The sequence below is a fragment of the Benincasa hispida genome, chromosome 9 (genome assembly GCF_009727055.1).
Source record: "Benincasa hispida cultivar B227 chromosome 9, ASM972705v1, whole genome shotgun sequence".
NCBI lineage: Eukaryota > Viridiplantae > Streptophyta > Magnoliopsida > Cucurbitales > Cucurbitaceae > Benincasa > Benincasa hispida.
The window spans coordinates 47,458,379-47,481,147 of record NC_052357.1 but is presented as its reverse complement, the minus strand read 5'-3'; the positions used below and the strand labels follow the sequence as shown (position 1 = coordinate 47,481,147).

The 22,769-nt window shown below is 33.9% G+C and overlaps 2 protein-coding genes across 5 annotated transcripts; one reads left to right on the top strand and one right to left on the bottom strand.

Annotated features, from left to right (window-relative positions):
- Positions 1 to 1,034: 1,034 nt before the first annotated feature.
- On the top strand, positions 1,035 to 6,161 carry LOC120086023. Of its 4 annotated transcripts, none has more exons than XR_005484111.1 (7): positions 1,035 to 1,211; positions 1,301 to 1,553; positions 1,998 to 2,193; positions 2,767 to 3,468; positions 3,781 to 3,992; positions 5,410 to 5,644; positions 5,824 to 6,161. XR_005484111.1 is itself a non-coding variant. In XM_039042418.1 (6 exons), exons 2-5 carry the CDS (start codon positions 1,399 to 1,401, stop codon positions 3,970 to 3,972), a joined length of 1,245 nt encoding a protein of 414 aa, XP_038898346.1. In that variant the 5' UTR covers positions 1,035 to 1,211; positions 1,301 to 1,398; the 3' UTR covers positions 3,973 to 3,992; positions 5,824 to 6,161. The 4 variants fall into 4 exon arrangements, 2 of the variants coding, with proteins under 2 accessions (XP_038898346.1, XP_038898345.1); XR_005484110.1 differs by having other exon boundaries at positions 5,410 to 5,656; XM_039042418.1 differs by lacking the exon at positions 5,410 to 5,644.
- On the bottom strand, positions 5,099 to 10,703 carry LOC120084760 (pectinesterase QRT1). The gene is made up of 5 exons (XM_039040581.1): positions 10,342 to 10,703; positions 7,921 to 8,116; positions 7,631 to 7,834; positions 5,734 to 5,969; positions 5,099 to 5,507 (listed from the first exon to the last, which is right to left on the bottom strand). The coding sequence occupies exons 1-5, from the start codon at positions 10,701 to 10,703 to the stop codon at positions 5,360 to 5,362; spliced, it is 1,146 nt and encodes a 381-aa protein (XP_038896509.1). The 3' UTR covers positions 5,099 to 5,359.
- Between the last annotated feature and the right edge of the window lie 12,066 nt (positions 10,704 to 22,769).

The following is a 22,769-nucleotide window of genomic DNA, read 5'->3' as shown; positions in this document are numbered from 1 at the left end:
GCAGGGAATTCCAATCCCTTCACATCATTTTGTGTGGTCCATAAAAAATATGAATGACTAAAATGATCACCACAAAAAGAATAATTATTTATTCCCCTACCACGGTCACGACCTTGACCACGACCACAACCATGATTATTATTAAAATTCATAGCATTCTTTTTAAGGAATGTTTGTTGTTCTAATTGGTCGAGATTCATGATTTCATCCACGATTATTAAAATTTACAACATTCACTTCAGGGAATGTTGTTGCTCTAGTTGGTTAAGATTCATTTTTTTAATCAATAACTCGTCATTTCACTCAGCCACAAGAAGACATCAGATGAGTGCATAATACTTTAAAATATTTCTCGCGATATTGCTACTGCAGGAGCATATTTAAAATGTAGAAAAATGTCTTCTCTAACATACTGATTTAAAGTTTTGGAGCCTCAAGTGCATCTATTTATGACGAGCTTTAGGAAGAAAAATTGTTTTCTGATGATCACATTTTTATGGCATCTAGATGTATTTCATCAAGCACTAGTGACAAAAAATTATTACTATTAATATCTAATGTTACAAATTCTGATTTATGATATTTTTCATGGTAACACTATTACCAAATATCATATTTATATTAGAAATTTAGTATATATCAAATATGTAAAACAACATTTAATTTATTAAATATAATGAGAAGGAAAAAATCGACATACCTATAGGACCTACCTTCAGCAGGGGAAATGAAAGAAGCTCGTGCTGATAAACTTGAGGAGCACAACGAGAACACGAGAATACCAATAAAATATAATATTAAAATAACTATAATATAATATAATATTATAATAAATTAAACATAATATATAAATAAACAAAACAAAATAAATTAGCAAAATATAAAATAAAAAATTTATCAAAATTCTCTACCTTCTCCAATTTTCATGGAATTTGGCGACGTACGTATCTTCCAAAACCCACCAATAAACACCAATAATATCTAATGTTATATATAAACAACATTTTGAAAATAAAGATAATGATATATCGCCAATGAACACCAAGTATGAGCGGTCTATAACCATCTAAACCTCTAAATTTCATGGCCATTTAAATCTCGAGTAAATAGTATACATCGCTTCTTTGAATTTCCTCAATTCACCCGGCCGCTCCTCATCTTAATTTCTTGCCGTCGAGCGAACTCAAAACTCCCGCCAACTCTCGATCAAGGTGAAATATATTTCTTCTTCCAAATTTCAATGTCGATTCGAGTTCCGAATAATCCCTAATCTGCTTCAAACATTCTTTTAAATTAACAGATTTCGATTCCAGTTCCTTCAGAAATCACGGATAATGTGATTTCTGAAGTTTCGTGACCTTACTCGATTGGGGGATCTCGAATTTTCCATCTCTTAGCATGGATGTGGGCGACCTTAACAAAGTTTGGGAAATTAAAGCCCTGAAGAAGGCTGGAGAGAAAGAAGCAAAGGAGATTCTGGAGAGAATTGCCAAACAAGTCCAACCCATTATGCGTAGACATAAATGGCGAGTTAAGGTTCTTTCGGAGTTTTGGTAAATGATTACAAGGCTCTTTACCCTTTTTTTTTCCTGTGTAGGCCGAAGTTTCCTCCATGTTGTTTCTTGTTCCTAATGAGGGAAGGATTGTAGGGTTTTTTTCCTTTTTTTTTTTTTGGGTTTTCTCTTGGATTCTATATCTATTCATTTTTGGCATTCTTCTTGATGGATGTGATGAAATAAAAATACTGAAGATTCAACTTTCATTTCATTTAGTTTTTGTTGCAATGAATAATGAAAAGAGAAATTTGTTTAACCAAGTCAAACTGCACAAAATGTTCATTCTTTGTTTATCCCAGTGTTTTTTTATTCTTGTGATTGTTGAGGGAAATAAATAATGAATTTCTCACTGTTGTTGCTCTGTTCTTTATGTACTTTTGGTCGAGTCAACTATTCTGGTGTCTATTTCTTCCTGCATTATGTTTGTTGACAAATTTGCAGCCCAAAAAATCCAGCACTTTTAGGGTTAAATGTGGGACGTGGAATTCATGTGAAGTTGAGGCTTCGAAGGCCAAATAGGGATGGAGATTTCTACCCCTTCAATCAAGTTTTGGATACAATGCTACATGAGCTTTGCCACAATCTTCATGGTCCTCACAATGCCAATTTCTACAAGCTTTGGGATGAGCTTAGAAAGGTGTATCATTTATGTTTTGATTTTTTCTTTCGCAATATGATTTTATAATTAATATCTTTAAAAGACACAAAGAATGATATTCATACATTGTCAAAGGACTATGGTTCACTTATTTGCATCCTTTCCATTTACATTCACCTTCGTGGTATAAGTTCAACAGACCATATCAATATGTATGGTTTCTGGTTGGCCCTTATTATGATCCTATTGCATGCCAATCGATGGACATAATAATGGTTTAAACAATTGGCCCTGATGAAAGATTAAAGAAGTGGCATTGTCTTCTTGATATTTATTATTAAGTGATGCAAGGAGAGGGGCTCATCCAATTGTGTACTTGGACAGGATTTTGCTGCGTTTAGTTCTCTGCATTACGTAAATGTTCATCATGTTTTACTGACTGACTGTAAATTTGTGTTCTGTTTGCAATTCATGGGCATATGTTTCACTGACAAGACCATTCTTCAACATAACCCCGTGTTTGTATTTTTCTATTTTATTCTTGGAAATTTTCATTTTGATTGTACATGGCCTCTTATCAAGCATCAAATTTGATGGTTTTTGTAAATGTAGGAATGTGAGGAGTTGATGGCTAAGGGAATTAGTGGTACAGCACAGGGATTTGATCTCCCGGGAAGGCGTTTGGGTGGTAATGTGCGCCAACCCCCTCTTTCTTCCCTCCACAAATCTTCTTTAGCTGCTGCAGAAGGAAGAAGACATTTGGGATCTCTACTTCCATCTGGACCTAATCGGCTTGGTGGTGATAGCAACATCATGGTTGCGCTAAGTCCTGTACAAGCAGCTGCAATGGCTGCAGAAAGGAGGCTTCAGGATGATATTTGGTGTGCTTCATCTCAAGAAATGCCTGTGGATGAGGATTGTTGCCCCGATTTTCCATCAGAAGCAGCGCATTTCTCTCAAGCAGGTAAATCAGGGCCCTTTAGCAATTTAAGTAATGGTATGGATGCATTACGCCAGAAAAGAAGTCGTGAGTCAGAAAGGAGTTCTAACAAGTCTTCCAATGGTCATCTGAAACCTGATTTTGTTGATTTATCCAAAGATGATGTAATTCCTGGTTCCTCTGCTGACTATGGTGCTGAATCAAATAAGCGTCATAAAATGCCAGATAGAGTTCTATTTCCAAAATCTTCTGCAGAAACTAGCTCAATAGATTTGTCCGGTTCATCCTCTAATTTGATGCCAAGTCATGATGGAACTATTCATCCCGGAGAACTTTCCATGTGGGAATGTGGAAATTGCACCTTGCTGAATCCAGTATGTGTTGTATTCATAATTTATTACTACTGAACCATTATCTGTGCGCAGTATCTATACTTTTCCTCAATACATGTTCTGGACTGCAGTGGGATTGTAAAAACTAGCACATAAATTGGTCCTTTTCTCTAACTTAACATTGCTACATATAGAAATGTATGTGGAAACTTTCCTCAATTAATCAAATTCATATTTATCTTAAAGTTCGTACAATTTTACTTCAAAATATCATTATGGGCATATCTATTACTTATCATCCTGCCGAGCTTCTCACTGATATTTTTTCCCATTTCAATGTTCATTGTCGTGCAGCCACTAGCTCCAATGTGTGAGCTCTGTTTCTCGCAAAAGCCAAAAGATGCTGATACCAGATACAAATTCTGGTCATGTAAATTCTGCACCTTAGAGAACAGTGTGAAGTTGGAGAAATGCTCAGCATGTGATCAATGGAGATATTCTCATGGCCAACCAGTGTCGACTCTAGGACCAAATCTCGGCACTTGATAAGCTTCTGATATATCCTTGTAAGGCTTCTAAACTACATGATAAGTTAGCTGATTGGTAAGAAAATTAAGCTGCATCTTGCCTTTTGAAACTGGGGAGGCTTCTGTTATTTTCCTCCCTAGAGACTAGCCATTTCTTCAAGCATGCATTTTTTGAAGTGTTGAAACACTTGCAACATACCTATGTAAATTGTCCTTCTCTCATGATGCAGTGAAGTTTCTTTATTCCTTTGGTTCAACTTAATATATAATCAGAACATGTTAATGCCTTAGAAGACCCTGAAGAATCCCACGCATGAATCTAAGAAACTTTTTGTCATCCAATAGGCTCATTTTTTCGAGCTCATAGAGAATTGTTCTATTGTTAGAACATATTATCTTGCAGTGTATTAAAAAGAATTAACTAGTCAATTCAAATTAAGACCTTGATCGGTAAATTTTAGGTTAATATTATTATGGTACCTGTATTATGAGACTGGTTCTATTTTAGTCTATGTAATTTCATATGTAATTTCAAATGTCAAATTTTAGTCTGTACTTTCAATAAATCTTAAATTTAGTCCCTACTTTTAGTTTATTGTTCATCTTTTAAAAACTTTTTTATTATTTATATTAGCATTTTTACTATAAATCTTGTTAACATATTCACATTTTATTGCATAAAAATGATTGTTTTTATTTAACCAATTTTGATAAAATAAAACTTTGAGAGACTAAATTTAAAATTTGTTGAAAGTACAAAGACTAAAATTGAACGAACTTCAACCTATGAAAACCAAAATTGAACTCTAATCTATATTTTGAAAAGATTTTTTTTGTTCAACATTGTTTTAGAAAGTAGATTATTATATAGATAAATAGGTGGTCATAAGGTCAACTTGGGCATAGTTGTTAAAACACATCCTCAAACAAAAGTTAAAAGAAGAGGTGTGTGTGCGCGTGTGTGTTCATATATATATATATATATATATATAATATATATATGCTAGTCATAGTTATATATACATATATATATATATATATGCTAGTCATTGTTATACATCAATCATATACTCTTTAAGGTTTGCATGAATTGATCATTGGAACATTGAAAAAACATGAATCCATACGATTGGTCTTTTTTTTTCCCCCCCCTTCAAATTGTTATTGTTAAAGGATTTCTCTGCAATGGACCACAATCAATCCAATAATTCAATCATGCCTCTGTTATTTAAGAAACTTTACAATAAAGTAAACAAAAAAGGGAGTAGACAACCATTTGAAAGAATTATGAAATGCTCACGCTAGTTTTTTAGTTACTCTTTTGGTTATAATGTAATTGTATTGGAGAAAGGGGAGAACAAAGTGTAAGTTTTGAAAGTGTCAAGTTGATATTTCTTGGTGTTAACTCATAAGTTAAGCCATTGTTCTCCCTTGATGTATTTCCTATCTACGAAAGGTCTCACTTCCTCGTAGTGAAAGTCTTTGCCCATGGCACCCAACCTTCTGTTGTTAGCTCCACTGCCCCTGCAATTATATTGCCCAAAAACGACTGTCCTGTGTACATAACAATTGAAAAATTATACAGATTAGCTTGATTCAAGAGGTGAAATTATACCAGATTAGCTTGATTCAAGAGGTGAAATTATACCAGATTAGCTTGATTCAAGAGGTGGAGGTATTTTTTAATATCTGTGAGTATCCAGGTCAGTTTATACTCTCCCAACTAATTGTGTGTGGGGGGGGGGGGGGTGGGGAGTGGGAGTACACTTTTGACTTTTACCTTTGTCTTGATGGGTCATTCCAGTCACCCCATCCTAATGGATCTATTACATCTTCAATGTAACAGTAAGAATATATTATTCTTGAATAGGTCCCCCATGCTCTTCCCAGGAGTACTTTGCCACTTCCATTAATTACACAGCGGACGAAGGAGAACCCAGTGTCGTCGTCTGGCGAGGCCCGATGATGGGCTGCTATTGCTCCAGAGCTCTCTGCTGTGGAAGTTATGACACATTGCTGGTTTTTCAAGAGAGAAGATCAATATCAGATGAAGAGGTTCCAAAGATTAAAAAAAGATGGGATATATTGTTAGTTTGATCTTCTTAGTGCTTAAGATTTAATTCGATCAGTATAGTTTCAAGAGTGTTAGTTTAGACTTTAGTTATTGTGACATGCTTAAGCTTCACAGATCGTCTTAGCTACTTCAAACCATTGTCGCATCAAATGTCACATATATTTTATTGCTTTAGTTACAAGTTTAGTACCCATGGTTCGGAAAAAAATAGAATTTAGTTTTTATGGTTAGACAAAATCTCATAAATAATCTATATGGCTTGATAAAATTCTCATGCGTAGTTCTTAATATAGGGACCATTTTGAGTGTTTTATCGAGCTATAGAGACTAAATTCTAATTTAAAATCATGGACTAAATTTTAACTTTTTCCAAATCATAGAGGTTAAATTTGCAATTTAATCAATTTTATTTGTGAAAATTGAAAATCATTCTCTAACCAACTTTTTCCAAGCAAGAAATTTGGAGATGTAAGGAGTGTTATTAGGTTTAATTTTTAAAAACTAAAAACCAAACACTAAGACCCCTTTAGGTAATTAGATAGGTTTTTTTTTTTTGAAAATTAAGTCGGTAAACACTCTTCTTATCTCTAAATTTCTTGATTTGCTCTCTACTTTTTATTAACGTTTTATAAAATTAAGCCAAATTTTGAAAACTAAAAAATGTAGGTCCTATTTGGTAATTATTTTATTTTTTGTTTTTGTTTTTGTTTTTGAAAATTAAACTTATGGACACTACTTTCTCTCTAAATTTCTTTGTTATCTATCTTTTATTGATGGTTTAAAAAACAAAATCAAAATTTGAGAACTAAAAAAAGTGACTTTCAAAAAGGAGCTTTCAAAGTACTAGAGGTATTAAAAAATTTTGATGACCCAAAAAAGTCAACCAACCCAACTCAACCTATGCGGTTTGGGTTCTCAACTCATTTGGGTTGGGTTGAGTTCAAATAAATGAATTTTTCGTTGGTTCATGGGTTCACCTAAAATAACATAAATTAACCTAAATTAACCCGAACTTATTGTATATATATAAGTATATTTAACTTACAATACAATTATATATACATATATTTATTTAAGTTTTATTTTTTTTGGATAGATTATTCTCCAATAACTCTTATAAATAGATTTTTAGTGCTTTGGGAAGAAAAATTTATTATATAAATTGAAATTATGTTTAAATCTTAATTCAATATATGAAAATAATTAAATCAATTTTTTTTGTATCAATATCCTACTTTTTAGAACATAAATTTAAATAAATAATCCGATTAATCCGAACTAATCCAATTCGGATGTTTCATGGTTGGGTTCATTTTTTAGTAAGAGTTATTTGGGTGGAAGAAATTAACAAACCAAACAATCGAGTTGGGTCTAAAAAGTCCTTTAATCCAAGCCAATCCAACCCACGAACACCCCTATGACTAAGAATTCAACTCTTGTACATAAGAAAGATGCAAAACATGGTAAAAAAATGTGTATAAATATACTTAGTTTTCGAAAACCAAAAATCAAATCGTTATTAAATGGGGCCTAAACAGTTAAAAAACCGGTCTAAAGTTAAATGATAAAACAAGAATATATATGTGTGTTTTGAAGTGATTACCTCATAGAGTGATCTAGCTGTACCAAAAATGAAATCAACACTTCCTTGAATGTGACATTGATAGAAGTAATGTGTGCCCATATCATCCAAAAGTGTATCTTGTCCTCCTACGAATTTTACTCTATAAAACATTGCCTTGTCTCCTGTTATTCTCAAAGCTACAGCTTGTCTTCCTTTATCTCCAGGCTTTGCAACAACTGTATTCTACAAAATCAAACATTCAATTTATCATACTATCTTTATATTATTACATTATGCTATATTCTCCCTAGTTTCTTTATGTTGCTAACCTCAAATGTGATTCCCGTTGCACAAAAGTAGTCGGCGTCGATCGCAACCGTCGCTGTTCTATACGTCCCTAGCTCGACTCCGTTGATATCTTTGTCGGATGCTTTGTCGTTCCATGTAATAAGAGTATCTGTAACTCGGTTCTTATTTCCGATTAAGGAAATATATGGTTTAGTGATGGGTATGTATACCTTCTCTCTACACAAAAGTTGAAAGAGATATTATCGAGCAACATTTTAGTTTTAAATTGGTTAAATTACAAATTTAATCTTATAGTTCGGAGAAAGTTAGAATTTAGTCCACACGGTCTATTATTGGATAAAATCCTCATAAATAATCCTTACAATAGGATTAAATTCTACTTATAAATCATTGAACTAAATTTTAACGATATGGACACAAATTGATCATTTAACCTTTCAAATATTATTCATACAAATTTCCTTGGTTTCGCACCCCTTAGTTTGAATTAGATGACTTGGATCAATATCCGGATCCTATTGTATATGTAAATGATATAAAAAAGTAAGAGTTCCTTTCTTGATTCTTGATTTGTTCTACAGAAATAGAACCTCTCCTTTCGTTTTAGTCATAAAGGGAAGTTCCTACGACATGATAGATCGGTGACCTTTGAAAAAAGGGTAAGAAGTCGTTTCTCTATTTATTTGATTTTTGACATAATTGATAAATCAAATAAATAGAGAAAAGCCGGCTATCGGAATCGAACCGATGACCAAACCCAACCCGTACGATTTGGGTTGGGTTATCAACTCATTTGGGTTGGATTAGGTTCAAATAAATAAAAATTTTATGAGTTGAGTTGGTTCATGAGTTCACCTAATATAACCCAAACTAACCCGAATTTATTATTAACTTTAAAATATTTTTTTTTATTACATATAATACAATTATTTATACATATATTGATTTTAATTTTATTTAATCCAATATTTTTTTTAATAATTTATTCTTCAACCATTCTTAAAAGTAGTTTCTTTACACTTTAGAAAGAAAATTTTCACTATATAAATTGAAATTGAGTTATTAATCTTAATTCAATATATGAAAATAATTAAATAAGATTTTTACATATTTACTTGTGCTTCTTTTTAGAACAAAATTTTAAACAAATGATCTGATTAACTCGAACCAACCCAACCCAACCCAAATATTTTATGGTTGGGCTTGGGTTGTGTTTATTTTTTAATAAGGGTTATTTGAGTTGAAGAAATTTACAACCCGAATAATTGAGTTGGGTCTAAAAGGTCTTTCAACCCAACCACACCCCTAAACTTATCAACTTATCCAAAATTAGAAGTTTTAATTTCAATCATCATACCTTAAATATAACCTAAATTCATCATTCACAAAATAAACAAATAAATTCACCTTCTCAAAATAAATAAATAAATAAATAAATAATATTCACAAACTGTTTTAGGAATCTTTTTATCTAAAAAAAACAGACCAAAGACCAAAAGAAACAAACCAAACCAAACAGGCAACAAAACACAAAAGAGGATCAAACCCAACTATTCAACAGAAAAGGTCCCAAGATGAAAAGTCTCCATGAATTCTCGTCTCGTCAGAGAAGTCTCAGACCACTTTATACAAGTTAATTATTTCTAGCGCATTCAATTACTATAATATTACGTGTCATTTCTAATTTAACCCTTTTTTTTTTATAAGTTCTAATTTAACTTTAATTAGAGATATCTAAAGTATACCATAATTAAAATTTTTATAATATACTTCCAAGGCCACCTACAATGTTATTATAAGAAAATGACCTATAATGATATAGTCCACAATTTTAACTTTAATCTTCTGGCTAAATTATAAAAGATATGCTTGTAAGACCTTTGGCTTCAAAATACTTTTAACTTCTCAAAAATTGGAATATTCCCATTGACTTTCCATAAATATTTCAAAACCAATTGACTTTCCATAAATATTTCAAAACCTAAAATTTTTTTACTTGTAACAATGTGGTGGTAACCTAGGTTATGGTGATCCAAATTTTCTTCTAGGTCATCGGTCATATTTATATATTTTCAAAATCTTACTTTTGTTCAAAAATTTTGAAAGAACCAAGCATAGCTCAATTGATATATTAGTACGCTAATAATCACAATGTCTGTGATTTAAATCTCCCTATTCCAAATTATATGGGTATTTTCCAAACGAATACATAACATCTGTCATGGATAAATACTTCAAACTCTAGAAAGAATACTTTGTTACCCATGATAATCAAATTTATTTTTCTTTTATTAGAAAAAATTTTCAGTTGTTTTTACTCGATGATTGGATTGATTTGCATAAAAACGGACGCAACCTGATACAATCCAAATATTACACAAAATAAATTAAAAATATTTTAAAAAAAGAAAGTAAAAATTGATGATGTATATATAACGAACCTGTAAATACCAGGAAGAATATAAATCTTAACTCTCTGTTTGTTATTATGAGGAGCCATATCCACCGCCCCTTGCACCGTCGTGGAGTTGCCGGAGCAATTCTTATCCACCACAATTATTCTAGTCCCATTCCCCAACTCATTGCCGGAGCTAATCCCCTGCCGCCGCGAAACATCGACACGCAAGTCATCCCAACTGATCATACCATATGATCTCTCTGTAACACCACCACCACCACCACCAGCGCCGCCGTTGCTGATGGAGCTCTCTCCGGCGACACGCAAGAGAAGAAAAACAAGAATGAAGATGAGAGGGAAAAACCCATGGTTATTATTACATAGGAAACACAAGAACCTCTTCATCATCAAGAAAAATCAAAATCAAAACCAATCTCCAAAAAGCTTTGATTTTTAATGCTGATTTTAAAGTAAAAGTGGAAGGAGTTAAAAGGGTGTGGAAGAAAGGAGTTTAAACACAAAAAAACAACAACAATAATAATAATAAATAACTTTGAGAGTTAAATGTTGATGAATTATGGTGGAATCTAAGGTGTTAAAAGGAAGGAAATATGAAAGGATCTTTGAATGGGAGGGGTTTTAGAAGAGGGGGAATTAAGTTTTGAAAAAGGGGTTTATTTAAAAATTAAGAATGAAGAGAGGGTTTAGAATGTAGTTTTGTTTGATGGAAATTGTCTTTGCATGGGAAAGAAAAAGAAATAAAGGGGTTTTTGAGGGGTTTAAATTTGAATAATGAAAGAATTTGGGAGTTTAAAATAAACTTCCCACGAAACCCACTACTTTGTGTGTTATGAGAAACAACTGATCGTTTTTTTTAAATATATATTTATATATAAAGAAGCATTTAAACACGATCCTAATTGTGTTACGAAATTCAATAACCGAGAGGAAGGAGAAAATAGAACAATAGATTATTATTATTATTATTATTTGAGTTTTTATGCATTTAAATTTTCAACAATGGGAGAGATAAAGAGTTTGTTTGTTTGTTTGTTTTTTTTTTTTAAATTTTAAAAAAAGATTTTGAGTTTTGAGTTCTATAATTATGGAAGTAGAGGTTTTTATTCTTTTTAATTTTTATGCGTTTAGGATTTTTGAGTTTTGAGTTTGAGTTGGTTTTAAATTTAATAATTATGGGAGTGGAGTGGAGGTTTTTTTTTCTTTAATATTTCTAGTACAATGGCAAGATTTTAATTCTCTTACGTTTATGTTACGAATATGTATCTTAACTAGTTAAATTATATTTTAAGTTAGCATTGACAAGTGTAGTTGGAGTCCAAATTTTAACGAAGATTTTTAAGGTTTTCCAAAGAAGAAAACTTGTGACAATATTTGCTTTAATATCACTTAACAAAACTCAACTACTTAACGCTTCATTAAATAACTATTTAGTTTTTAATTTTAAGAGATATTAGGTTTGTTTTTGGAGTTTGGTTAGGAATTCTTGAACAGAAAGTCATTGCAAAGAAATTACAAAAAAAACAAACATTTTTCAAAATTTGATGTCCATTTATGAGACATTTACAAAAAAAAAAAAAAGAAAAAAAAAGAAATTCATGAGTAAAAATAATATTTATAACCTTAATTTTTCAAAACAAAAAACTTTGGTCCGATTTAATAACATGTGTGGTCGGTTTCATAACAATATTGTATGAAGTTTTAACTTAAAAAGAATTGTTTTTCATATATCAGGCCATGTGAAATATTCATGAACTTATATTATTATTATTATTATTATTGTGTAAGTTGTAAAATTGAAGAGACAATGAAGCACAAATATCGAAAAATAATAATATTAAAATAATATAAATAAATAACTTAAATAAAATAAAGAAAATAAGAAAATTATGAAATTATGAAATTTTCTCTAATTTCTCTTCAAAAAGTTGAGTTTTCTCACCTATATTCTCACACCCATATGAACTCACTAAATGCCTCTATTTATAGGCAATTTGACAAGTAGGAGATGGACTTATTTTATATACACTAATAATGTGTAGTTGTAAGACAAATGACCAACATGTACAAAGACACATAGAGACATGAAGGATGTGCATCTATTTTAGTGTAATATTTATATAATATTTCCCTTTAGATGTCCATTATATATATGAAATATGTATCGTTAAAACCTCACAAGGAAAAACCCAATGAAAAAACCTTAGTGAAAGAAAAAGAGTACATATTTCATATAATTTATACTCCTAAAAAATACAATATATTTGCTCTCCTCATGGAAATATCACTTGAGATCTCTGAGTCGTCCCATTCCAATGTTGTGCACCATTTCTCAAAGGTTGCGGTAGATAATGACTTTGTAAATAAGCCTGCTATATTATTCTTCGAATAAATTTTTGTATAGTAATGTCACCATTTTCTTTCAGATAATGAGTGTACAAAAGTTTTAGTTAAATATGCTTTGTTCTATCTCCTTTAATATATCCTCCTTTGATTTGGGCTATACATGCCATGTTGTCTTCATCATATAACATCGTTGGAAGATTTTTACTAGAAGACAAACCACATGTTCCACGAATATGCTGAGTTATTGATCTTAGCTATACACATTCTCGATTTGCCTCATGAATTACAAGAATTTCAGCATGATTTGAGGAAATAGCCATTATGGTCTGTTTCACTGATCGCCGTAATATAGCAGTTCCTCTATATGTGAATAAATAACTTGTTTGAGATCTAGCTTTGTGTGGATCACATAAATATCCATAGTTTGCATAAATAACTAGATCAAAATTTGATTTATTTGAATAAAACAAACCCATATCGATCGTTTCTCGGAGATAACAGAGTATGTGTTTAATTTCGTTCCAATGTCTTTTTGTTGGAGAATAACTATCTCTTACTAATAAATTTACTGAAAATGTAATATATAGTCTTATATTATTAGCAAGATACATAAGTGCACCAAATGCACTAAGATATGGTACTTCAGGACCAAGAAGTTCTTCATTATTATCTCGAGGTCGAAATATATCTTTCTTCACATCTAGTGAACGAATTTCCATTGGAATGTTCAATGGGTGTGCTTTATCCATATAAAATATTTTCAAAATTTTTCCAGTATAAATAGATTGATGAATAAATATTCCATCTGCTAAATGTTCAATTTGCAAAACAAGATAAAATTTTGTTTTTTCGAGATCTTTCATCTCAAATTCTTTCTTAAGATATTCTATTACCTTTGAAAGCTCTTCAGAAATTTTAATTATATTTAAATAATCAACATATATAGTTATAATAGCAAATCCTAATTGTGATTTTTTTATAAAAACACACGGGCATATTGGATTATTTTGATATCATTCTTTAAAAAATATCCACTCAGGAGATTATACCACATTCGTCTTATTGTTTCAATCCATTGATCTCTGTTACTTTATTGAATATAATTCTCGAGAATCTAATTTATATGTTTCAGATACTTTATATTCTTTTGGGATTCTCAAATATCATTATCAAGAGATCCATATAAGTATGACATGACTACATCTATAAGATGCATGTCCAGACTTTTATATACAGACAGACCAATTAAATATCTTAGTGTAATTGTATCCACCACCGGAGAATATGTCTCCTCATAATCAATACTAGGTCTTTGTGAAAAACCTTGTGCAACTAGTCTTGATTTATATCTTGTGACCTCATTATTTTCATTTCTTTTCCTTATAAATACTCATTTGTATTCTACATGTTTGACACCTTCTGGTATCGGACAAATGGTCCAAAAACCTGACATTTTGAAAGTGAGTTTAATTCTGCATCAATTGCTTCTTTCCACTAAAGTCAATCGTTTCTATGTTGGCATTCTTGAACAGATTTTGGTTCAAGATCCTCATTTTCAGATATAATATCAAGAACAATATTATATTAAAAAATGTTGTCAATAATTACATTAGCTTAACTCCATATTTTTCTTGTCATGACATAGTTTATTGAAATCTCATTATTATCTTTAGGTATTTCACCTTCCTCACTAGTCATGTCAAGAATTTCTTCATGGATATTTACATCATCAACCAAATATTTTTACTATTAATTATTTTTCGAGGATTTTTATCTTTGAAACCCACTGGTTTACATGCTTTTGGCGTGTTCCAGACTCATTTGTGACAACTTGCTGTGTTGGGATATCAATTTTTGATGGAACATTTGAAGCTAGCATATGTGATTTTGTTACTTTCTTTGCATATATAAGTACATTTGGTAATTGATTTACTATATTTTGCAAATGAATTATCTTATGAACTTCAAGTTCACATTGATCTATACGGAGATCTAAATGAGACAATAACGATGTATTCCATGTAATTTCTTTTTCCAAATTCATAATTCCTCCCTTAATGTTGGAAAATCTGTCTCATTAAAATGACAATAAGAAAATCGTGCAGTAAATACATCATCCTTCAGGGGTTCAAAATATTTAATAACTGATGAGGAATCATATCCAACATATATTCCTAACCTTCTTTGAGGACCCATCTTAGCACGTTGTGGTGGAGCAATTGAACATATACTACACATCCAAAAATTCTTAAATGGGAAATATTTGGCTCATGGCCATAAGCTAATTGTAATGGTGAGTACTTATGATAAGCTACTAGCCTAATGTGTACAAGTGACGTTACATGCAAAATAGCATGTCTCCATATAGATGTAGAAAACTTAGCTCTCATAAATAATTATCTAGGAATTAACTGTAAATGTTTTATGAATGATGCTAACCATTTTGTGTATGAACATGAGCTACAGGATGTTCAACACTTATCCCAATTGACATACAATAATTATCAAAAGTTTGAGATGTAAATTCACCAGCATTATCAAGAAGGATGATCTTAATTGTATAATCAGGAAATTGTGCTATTAACTTAATTATTTGAGTAAGTAATCTTGCAAATACAAGATTTGACTTGATAATAAGCACACGAGTGACCATATGCTGGATGCGTCTATTAATATCAAAAAATATCTAATTGGTTCACTTGGTGGGTTAATAGGTCCATATATATCACCATGAATTTGTTCTAAAAATGCAGGGATTCAATTCCCACTTTGGCTGGTGATGGTCTAATTATTAATTTTCCTTGAGAGCAAGCATCACATGATAATTTATTAGATTGAAGAATTTTCTGGCTCTTCAATGGGTGTCCATTTGAATTCTCAATAATTCTTGTCATCATTATAGACCCAGGATGACCTAATTGTCATGCTAGTAAATACATTTGAATTTATGAACTTCAGGTTCATTGTTGCATATGTTTCAATTACTTGTATATGAGTATAATATAATCCAGAAGATAAAGCAGGAAACTCTTCCAGTATACATTTTTCATATAAGACAGTAGATATGATATAAAGATACTCCATATTATTCTTTCTATCAGTCTCAATATAATAACCATTGCAATGTGTATCTTTAAAATTAAGTTGATTTCTTTTTGATTGATTAGAGAACAATGCATTCTCAATGTGTAAATTTTGTTCCTCTAGGTAAAATAAGTTTTGCTTTTCCAAACCTCTTAATTAGGTTTGCAGAATATGATATTGTAATGACTTTTGCTTTCAGCATTGTCAGTTTGGAAAATTATTTTTTACTTGTAAGTATTATATGTGTAGTTGCACTGTCTGTCAGACATAGATCTTCTTTACTCATTTTTGAATCACCCAATATATGAAAATGATCCATGTTTCTTCATTAAAATAAAATACTTACAATAAGAAAAACAACACTTGAAATATAAAAAAGTTAACATTAACCAAGAAAAAAACATGAAAATGGAAAAAAAAATGGATAATGTTAATACTAAATATTCTCAAAATCAAAAGAAGCACTTGTTATGCCATCAATTGTGCCAATTTTCTCTTTAGGAGATTTGAAAAAAGATGTCATATCTAAATCTATTATATTGGATGGGTCAAATATCTCATTATCCTGATGTGCAAAATTTGCTTCCACATTTTTCCTTTTTCCTATTGGGAGGCTTGATATGTTGGGGTTTTTGCCCTAAAGTCTCGTGTCTTATAGTTTATAAACAAATTTGTAAGAACTCTTGTGATGTATAATATATATGATATTTACTTCACTTCTTGACTTTGGACATTTGGATATTTTTATTTTACCATAAACCAATAAATTTAATATCCTTGGTTGTCTTTATATAACTTAAACATGTATGTACAAGTGGATCATGTCTTAAGTGACAACCAAAATGGTCTGTAGTATATGGATATAGGAGGGAAACCTTATCTTGGTAATACTAAAGATGCGACCCGCTTTGTAGAATTATTACAAGTGTTGTGACTTGTCACAGATGATCTGATCTTGATCATTCGTGTAGATGGCATGCGAGCGGAGGCATCTTATACAAAGAGTTTGTATAATACCTGACCTCGAAGTGTTAATGTCTCGTCATATAACTCCGTTGATGATTAAGACTTCACTTTACTAGGATGACCATAGGTAACATGACCTCAATCCTGAGTGAGTTGGAAACTCTTGCCATTAAGGGTGGTTCTTTGATTTGCATGGATGCGAGTGGCCAGAGAGTTGACTCAAACCTACCACTTTGGGGATTCGTCTGATTTGGGAACTGGGAACTCAGCTTCACAAGATGAAGTTCACTTCTTTCTTAAAGTAGGGGTAAGTAGATAGATTGCTCTCTTAAGAACTGATCCCGGGGCTTGAACGATGTGGCACCACACACCTTCTCATGGCCCAAGAGGTGTTCACACATAGTAGGACTATGTTGTATTGTTCATTAGAGGGGTTAGTGGTACTTAAGGAGTAAGATGTAATTACAGGGGTAAAACGGTAAATTGACCTATTGTAATTACGAGCATTTGTGAAGGGTCATCGTACTGATGATTGGTTATATCCAATGGAGAAATATATCTATGATAAGAAGAGTTCAACTGTCGGTCTTTAGTGGAATGCTTGGCAGTTAACGGATGGTGGATATTGTGGCTAAAGAGTTTAGTCAGCTATTCACATACTGTTGGAGGTTCGAGCCATAGGTCCATAAGGTCCCCTTGGTAGCTTGGATACAAGTTGAGAGTTAGTTTTTGGGTCAGTTTAAAATGTTCAAATTGACAAGAGGGAGTTCGATTATATATGATATAATTGAACTAGTTAATTATATACGATATAGTTAACTTTATGTATGAGATACATTAATTTGGAGAAAATTGGATATAAATATGATTTATATCTAGTGGAGGAAAAATACTATGATTAATATATGATATTAATTCATAAGTTATGAATATGATGTGATCATATTCGTTGTCTATTAATTGGATGGTTAAAGGGGTAATAGGACGATGTCTCTTCTATTTTCATAACAGATGAGTAAGTTGAAAGATCACTTTGAGACGTTTAAATAGTTCACGGTATGTTAAGCATGGGATGTGCGAACAATGTGTTGAAGAGTGTCATCGCTTAGAAAAACCTGTGCCTATATGATAGTGCCTAAATGATCGCTTACCTATACGATAGTACTTAGCGATCGCTCAATGATTACACCCCCGCGCGCTATTTACTAAACGATCGTTTACCTTTTCTTAGCGATTGTTTAGTGCCCGATAGTTACTAAACGATCTATAGACGATCGCTTAGTTTTTCCTATATGATCGTTTAGACGATCGTTTACCCTTTTCCTACACGATCGTATACTTCACCTAAATGATTAAGCATTTTGTCTATACGATAGATGAGCCTATCTCCCACTTGCTTGATCCTTGTATACGATCTCCCTTCCTCCTTCCCTCTACCAAATCCGAACAAAGACCACCCTTTGGATTCTCACTGTAAGAATACTGAGGGCTCTGAGTGGTGGTGTCTTTCCCGTTTTCTTCTGTTCATGTGGAAACTGTTCGAGGTAGACGATTGGGTTTTGCTGAGCAATAGCTTACCGTCTCAGAAAAGCGAGATTTGCTGTGAAGAATAAGTCTTCAACTGGTATGATCTCTCGATCTCTTATTTACTGTTTGTTTGAGCATGTGAATAATTTTGCATTATGAATGCATATTAGTATGTTTGAATATATATGTGGAAATTCTGTCATAACCACTACAAGAATTTTGGCTTTTAATGTCGTTTGAAAAAAGTGAAATCGGATGTATAATGTCGATTTCGTTTTTTTTAAAAGCGGATCTTTAATGTTGGTTTTAAACCAACATTGTAGAGGTACCTTTAATGTCGGTTTTAAACCGAAATTAAAGACCCGCTTAATTTTTCCCTCTTCACTCTCCCCCTATTTTCTATTTCCCCCCATTTTTTTTTTCATTTTTCCCTCTTCACTTTCCCCCTATTTTCTTTTTCCTCTCATTCTCACACTTCCCTCTTCAGAACCTCTTCTTTCTCACTTCTCTTTTCCAAACCTTTGCCAATGGGTAGCATAACCCACGCTACCGTGCAACCCGTGTAGGTCAGTCATGGTTTAGGTCTAGCTTCCGTGCAGGTCTGTTCGTCATGTAACCTGCGCCGCCGCACCCAGTTGCCTGGATCTGAAGTCCAAATCTGAAGTCGCCTGGATCCATGTGCTGCTGTTCATCGTTCGATCTGAAGTCCAGATTTGAAGATCTGAAGTTCGCCATTCGTCATTCGTCCAAATCAGTATGCTCTTATTCTCTTTCCTTTATTAAACTCACAACAATTTTTGTTCTTATGTTACGCCTCTCAACAGTTGGTATAAATGTCTCAATGTTACGCCTTTCAACTTTCCTCTCAGTGCTAGACGAACGTGTAGATTATGCGCGGGCGTTGGACGATCGTGTAGGCGGGCGCTTGTGAACCCCGAATCCTAATTTCTTTACTTGAGTATGTTCCCTACTAAGACTAGTGTGGTGAGTAGGTTGATGTCGAAACTAGTGTGTAATGGTAGAGAAAAGAGTGGAGATTTGAAGAAAAGAGGAAATTTAGAAGTTTAACTTTTGAGAAAAAACTTGAAAATTTGGCTAAGTATAGAAATTAGTGTGTTGATGCATTGGAAGGGTGGTGTTGATGCGTTGGAAGGGTTGTTGGTGAGGGCATGCGGTTGAAGAAGGAAAATGGAGATGACGCATTGGAAAGCACAAGGGTAGGTAAGGCATGTGTTGGAAGGCAGCCCATGCGTCGAGCAGCCAGCCAAGCGCCCAGCCATGCGTCGAGTAGCCTCGACTAGACGCCCCTGCCTATGCATCGAAGCAGCCACGCCCATGCGTTGAGTGCCCTGTCGAGTGGCCACGCCCATGCATTGAGCGCCCTGCTGAGCAGCCATGTCCGTGTGTCGAGGTGCCCTACCATGCAGCCAAACGCGCAGCCCATGCGGCCGAGCGAGCGAGCGATGGCCAGCATATGCCGAACGCCCATGCGTCGAGCGGCTAGCCTGTTCAGCACCTGTCTCTTATACACATCTAGATGTGTATAAGAGACAGAGCCTATGCCGCACGCCCATGCGTCGGTGGCCAGCACCATGCGCCCATGCCAAGCAAGCCGTGCGATGCTGCCTAGTGAGCCATGCGTCGAGGATGGACGGTCACCCTATGCGTTGGAGATGGTTAGCTCTTTGCGATGGCTAAGTTGGATTGCGATGGCTAAGTTGAATTGTAATGATAGTGAATTGGCTTGCTATGCGTTGATGATAGGCTATGCATTGAGTATGGATTATGCGTTGAACATCCAAGAGTTGGATGCATATAAAGGATGAGATCACCTAGGAAACGTCATCAAACCATGTGTCTTCTTGGGAAGAAAGCTTTAAGCCTTAAGAATTTGAGGTGGTGGCATCAGATTGGAAGCTCATGCGTTGGCTACATAGGAGGAAGACACTTAGATTGCGCGGATCAAAAAGATGTGTTGGTGGTGTGAGGAAGAAACACTTGGCCATGCAGCCAAGTAGGTGGTGTCGACTTTGAAGAAGGTCTGGACGCCTATAAATAGAGCCAAGAGACTTCATTTTTAGATCACAATTAAAAAATACTGTAAAAAGAGTGGGAAAGTTGAGCAAACCTTGCGTTGGAGCCAAAATCCATTCGTTGGTCATAGTATTTTAAAGAGGACGCATTGGACAGTGAAGTCTGGAAAGCAGCATCAACTTGGGACGAGGAGTTCTCTCAATTTACTTGTGCGTTTGGAGTGATTCCAAAACTACCTAAAAGCTCTGAAAGTCTAGTTTTCAGGGTAGGGCTGCCGGAGGAAAATCTCGAAGGGATCGAGCTGGAAACTGAGAAGAAGACAGAAGGGACAGGCTGTCGAATAAGCTTAGGCCAGTCTTGAAGATTCTGTGATTCCGGCCAAACCACGAGAGGTTCTAAGCTCACATTTTAGGGTAAGCTTCCTGAGATATTTTAGAATATGCTTGTAGGAGGAAGTATCTCAAAATAAGGTTCAGAACTATGAGTAATCTAAGCTATAAATTGAATCTGGATTCTAGGGGTGAAAAGGGAGCCTGAAGTAGAAAAGGGAGCTACTAGAGTGAAAAGCTCCTAAGCAATCAAGGTGAGTGGCTAAAACATTTTGACTAAAATATTTGCTTAAAATGTTTGATTACAACGTGTTATAGAAAGCATGTTTTAAAGAAGATTATTCTCATGCCAGCTAGTTTTACAAAGTGATTTCCAAGCAAATCATAAGTCATGTTTTAAATGCATGCATGTGTGAGAAATTGTTGAAAAGCGATTTATATGTGTTAAATATACTCAGCATGCGTTAGTACCTTTAAAGCCATGTTTTTTATATGTGTTATACTTTACATGCTTTAAAGAGAGAAAGTCATTTATGACTAGTTTTACTTAAAATGCGATACCGAAGGACATTTGAGAAGGTATCTGACCAACTAGATACCGAAGGACTTTGAGAAGGTATCTATTGGTACTGAAGGACGTTTGAGAAGGTACCAAACCAACCAGATACTGAAGGACATTTGAGAAGGTATCTGAGTAGAAGTACCTAAGGTATAAAGGTACTTAGTATGGCCACGTGCACGTAGGTAGTTAGAGTCAGAGATTGAGCAAAAGGGTTCTCTCTTGACTAGCAGTTGGTGTTGGGATTATTTTTACTGTTTTATGATTAAAACAGCTTTATATGTTTTATGCTTGGAAAATATTTATATTGCAGTACAAATACTGTAGAAGCTTATTTTTCAGTTAAACTCTTTATTGAGATTTTTGCATGAGAATCAATTACCTTTCTTAAGTCACTCACTGGGCGCAAACTCACCCTGTTTTCAAATGTTTTTCTCCCCCCCCCCCCCCCCACAGGTAAGCAAGTTAAATCCCTGAAAGAATAGCTCTCATCTGCTCTAGCCCACTAAAAGGATAAAGAGAATTTGTAACCCGTTTGTTTAGGTGGTTACTGTTTAATATTGTACAAGCATGTTATTGGTTGTTCCATGAATAGGGACTAGGGTTTTTGGTTTTGGGACTTGTGAAATCTAAAATATTTGTAATGACTCTAAATATGGTTAAGTTTCTGAATTAATAAATTTTGAGCCTCAAAGAATATTCCGCTGTATATGAGTTTATAATTGGTATCAGAGTTATCCGCACAGTTAAGTAGGCAGTAAGTGTCAGCCACATGGTTGAATAACTGCTGCAAGTCACGCCCTTTCCTAGGCAGAGGCCTGGTCTAGGGTGGGGTGTACAGCGCTGGATGATTCGTATAGCAGATGCAACGGGCGCCTAAGGCGATAGAACTACAAACGATGGCGCACGCCGATGGGGAAATGAGCGGTTTTATTCTAGACGATAGCCGTGCTATGCCTAGACATGGTAAGACGTGCTATCTGGTGTCGCTTGTTCCGTCGTTCGATCTGAAGTCCAGATCTGAAGTCGAAGTTCACCGGTTGTTACGATTGTTCTAAAATCAGTATGCTTCTTCTCTCTTTAACGTCTCTTTAAACTCATAAAATTTTTTTCTTATGTTACGGCCTCTTCAACTGTTTTGTAAATATGCTCTCAATGAAAGCCAGCTGCGGTTTCCATTTCAATATGCTGCTCTGCTTCCTAGATTTGAGCCTACTTTTTTATGTGTTCTTATGGCGCCTTTGAAATTTGATTTGATTAATGGTTTTGTTGTATATCTGATAATTTGTTAAATATTGGCAAGAAGATCATTGCCAAAGAGTTGCTCCTGCATTGGGTATGCGTGAACAATGAGCAGTGACAAAAGCGAAATTGTTGAGCGCAAGGCGTTGGGGTAGACGATCGTTGTAGCAAAGTGGGTAGCACTACACGATGAGGTAAGGCCGTATCATGTAGGCGTGGCGCCTGGATGATTTTGTAGTAATTGCGGGGAACTAACGATGAGTAGACGATCGTTAATATCAAGATGCAATGGATCTAAGCGATGCGTCTAGACGATCGTGTTAGTATGCGCGGACGCTGGACGATTGTGTAGGCGGGCGCTGGATG

Excerpts from the sequence above, each read along its gene's own strand:
- LOC120086023 (XM_039042418.1), top strand. The coding sequence starts at position 1,399 with ATGGATGTGGGCGACCTTAACAAAGTTTGGGAAATTAAAGCCCTGAAG. Across the intron at positions 2,194-2,766 it reads TTTGGGATGAGCTTAGAAAG|GAATGTGAGGAGTTGATGGC; the intron begins GTGTATCATTTA and ends TTGTAAATGTAG. Across the intron at positions 3,469-3,780 it reads ATTGCACCTTGCTGAATCCA|CCACTAGCTCCAATGTGTGA; the intron begins GTATGTGTTGTA and ends ATTGTCGTGCAG.
- LOC120084760 (XM_039040581.1), bottom strand. The coding sequence starts at position 10,703 with ATGAAGAGGTTCTTGTGTTTCCTATGTAATAATAACCATGGGTTTTTC. Across the intron at positions 7,835-7,920 it reads CAACGGGAATCACATTTGAG|AATACAGTTGTTGCAAAGCC; the intron begins GTTAGCAACATA and ends TTGATTTTGTAG. Across the intron at positions 5,970-7,630 it reads CAGCTAGATCACTCTATGAG|CAATGTGTCATAACTTCCAC; the intron begins GTAATCACTTCA and ends TTGAAAAACCAG.